Below are 2,176 nucleotides of genomic sequence, written 5' to 3'. Positions count from 1 at the left end.
GTGGAAAGGCGATCTGGTACATCGCAGTGTCAAACTATGCCTGTAACATGAACGTGTGTCTGTCCATCTGTCTGTGTCGTCGTCCCCGTCCCCCCCCCCAAAGTTTGCCCACCTGAGCCAAAAGAAACGGCGCAGCGAAAAGTGCTGGATTTCTGCGAATCTTGAAAATTTCCGATCAAGATCAGTCGGTGGTCTGTTTGCTGTCCCATGTCCCGTGTTCCGAGCTGATGGGGACCAAAGTGCTTTAGAGGAGGCGTAAATCCCTACCCTGCTTCGGGGGAGTGGCGGGGTGTCTCGGGGAGGAGGAGGAGTCCCCATCCCTGGGGGTGTTTAAAAGCCAGGCAGACCTGGCGTTTAGGGACAGGGTTTAGTGGTGGGATGGGAGCGTAAGGTTAATGGTTGGGCTCGATGATTTTAAAGGTCTCTTCCGAACTAAATGATTCAATGATTCTATAAGATGCTCTGGGACGGGCGATAAGCGGTGCTCGAATTTTTCATGTGATGGACCAAGCGCTTGGGCCACCGGTCTTGGCAGAGTCACCGTGATCTGTCACAGTGCCTGCCTGTAGGGGACCTTAGTCCGTGTGGCTAATTAGCTTTATTTTTGTGGGGAATTTCGATCGTTAGGCGAGTTCCACAGTCCCAGCCCTTCAGTGGTTTATTTTAATCGGTCGGGGAGTTCAGTAAGCGGCCCCGAGGTTCCTCGCCAGCTACGAGGAGGCCTCCCTTCCCCTCTCCCCCCGGGTCTCTGCCATGCTTCGGCTGCCCCGGCATTTGGGGAATGACGTGTCCCTCTCGCTGGCTTCCCCTAGGCTGTCTACAAGGCCTGGCTGTGCTCCGAGTATTTCAACGTGACCCAACAACAGTGCCGACACCGGATCCCATGCAAGCAATACTGCCTGGAGGTGCAGACCAGGTGCCCGTTTGTGTTACCGGACAATGACGAGCTGATCTATGGAGGTTTGCCTGGCTTCATCTGTACGGGTAAGGAGGTCCGGGGAGCGGGGCCGGGCTCCCGCACACCCTGGGGGGACGGGGTAGGGGTGGGTGCTGATGAGCCCCGTCGCGCTTTGCAAGCCGTGCACCAGATTTTGGAGGCTTTTGGGGGCAGAGGGGGAGGAGGTACAGCGTGGAAACACGTGGAGCGCTGCCTGACTGCCGAAACGTGGCCATCTGGGGGTGAGGTGTGAGCAGTTGACGGAGATGGGGCAACAGCCCCGCAGCTTAGCGCAGGGAATGAGAGCTCTAACCGAAAGCGAAGGCAAGCGTGTAAGGGGCTGGAGGTGACGGGATGGAAGCAGGGTCAGGAGATTTAGCTGCTACGAGCAGCGTTTGGGAGTCCCGAACATGTCCCAGGGCTGTGGTCTCTGCCTGCCCCACTGGGGGATGGTCCTGGGGGGTCTCTGGGTTCTCGGGCTCTGCTCGTCGCATGGCTGGCAGGCACCAGGGCTCGGTCCCACTGCAGCCCCGTCCGCAGTGGTCTCCCACTGACCCCCTCCTCTTCCTCCGCTCCCTTCCCGCAGGGCTGCTGGAGAACCAGCTGCCCGAGGAGGAGGCCAAGTGCTGCGAGGTGCAATGGGACTCCTGCGACCACCCCCCAGACAGCAACGACAACACATCCCCCAAATCCACGGCGTCAGAGTCGCTCCATTTCCACCGCCACGATCCCCACCTCCATCACCAACGGCAGAACCACTACCACCTCTACCACCACCACCACCACCACCAGTACCACCAGCCCCACTCCCCATCCTTGCTGCCGGTCTCCGCAGGGTCTCGCCTCGGCAGCAGCAGGATCAGGCTGTGCGTGCTGGTCCTGATGCTTCTCCACACCATGGTGTCCTTCTCCAGCGTGCACGGCGGCAGCGGGGCGGCCGGCGGAGGGCTCAGCCTGGAGGCCCTGCCCGCCCTGGAGGAGAGCGTGGCACGGGATGAGTGATGCGGAGGGGAAAGCCGACCTCCAAGAAGAACGCCAGATCTTTTTCCACGAAGGGGGGCACATGCTATTCCTCCAATGGGGGGCACGGGATTGGGGGTGACGCACACACACACACCCCCGCACATACCCCCAAGAGCTGCTCGCCGCGGGGCATCCCCGTGATGAAGAGTCTCTAATGCGCACAGGGCTGCGGGACTCGGCTTTGAGAAGGGTTCGGTCAGCAGCAGCCGGGCGGCG

The 2,176-nt window shown here is 60.6% G+C and overlaps 1 protein-coding gene across 1 annotated transcript; it reads left to right on the top strand.

The window, feature by feature from the left end:
* Positions 1-812: 812 nt before the first annotated feature.
* FAM155B (family with sequence similarity 155 member B) lies at positions 813-1,939 on the top strand (the record flags this gene model as incomplete). Its single annotated transcript, XM_009633778.1, has 2 exons — positions 813-984; positions 1,524-1,939. Coding segments are annotated over 2 exons (588 nt in total), but the record flags the coding sequence as incomplete, so codon positions are not given.
* Positions 1,940-2,176: the final 237 nt, after the last annotated feature.

Source organism: Egretta garzetta, unplaced genomic scaffold (genome assembly GCF_000687185.1).
Source record: "Egretta garzetta isolate BGI_Z169 unplaced genomic scaffold, ASM68718v1 scaffold402, whole genome shotgun sequence".
NCBI lineage: Eukaryota > Metazoa > Chordata > Aves > Pelecaniformes > Ardeidae > Egretta > Egretta garzetta.
This window is presented reverse-complemented; position numbering and strand designations above follow the sequence as displayed.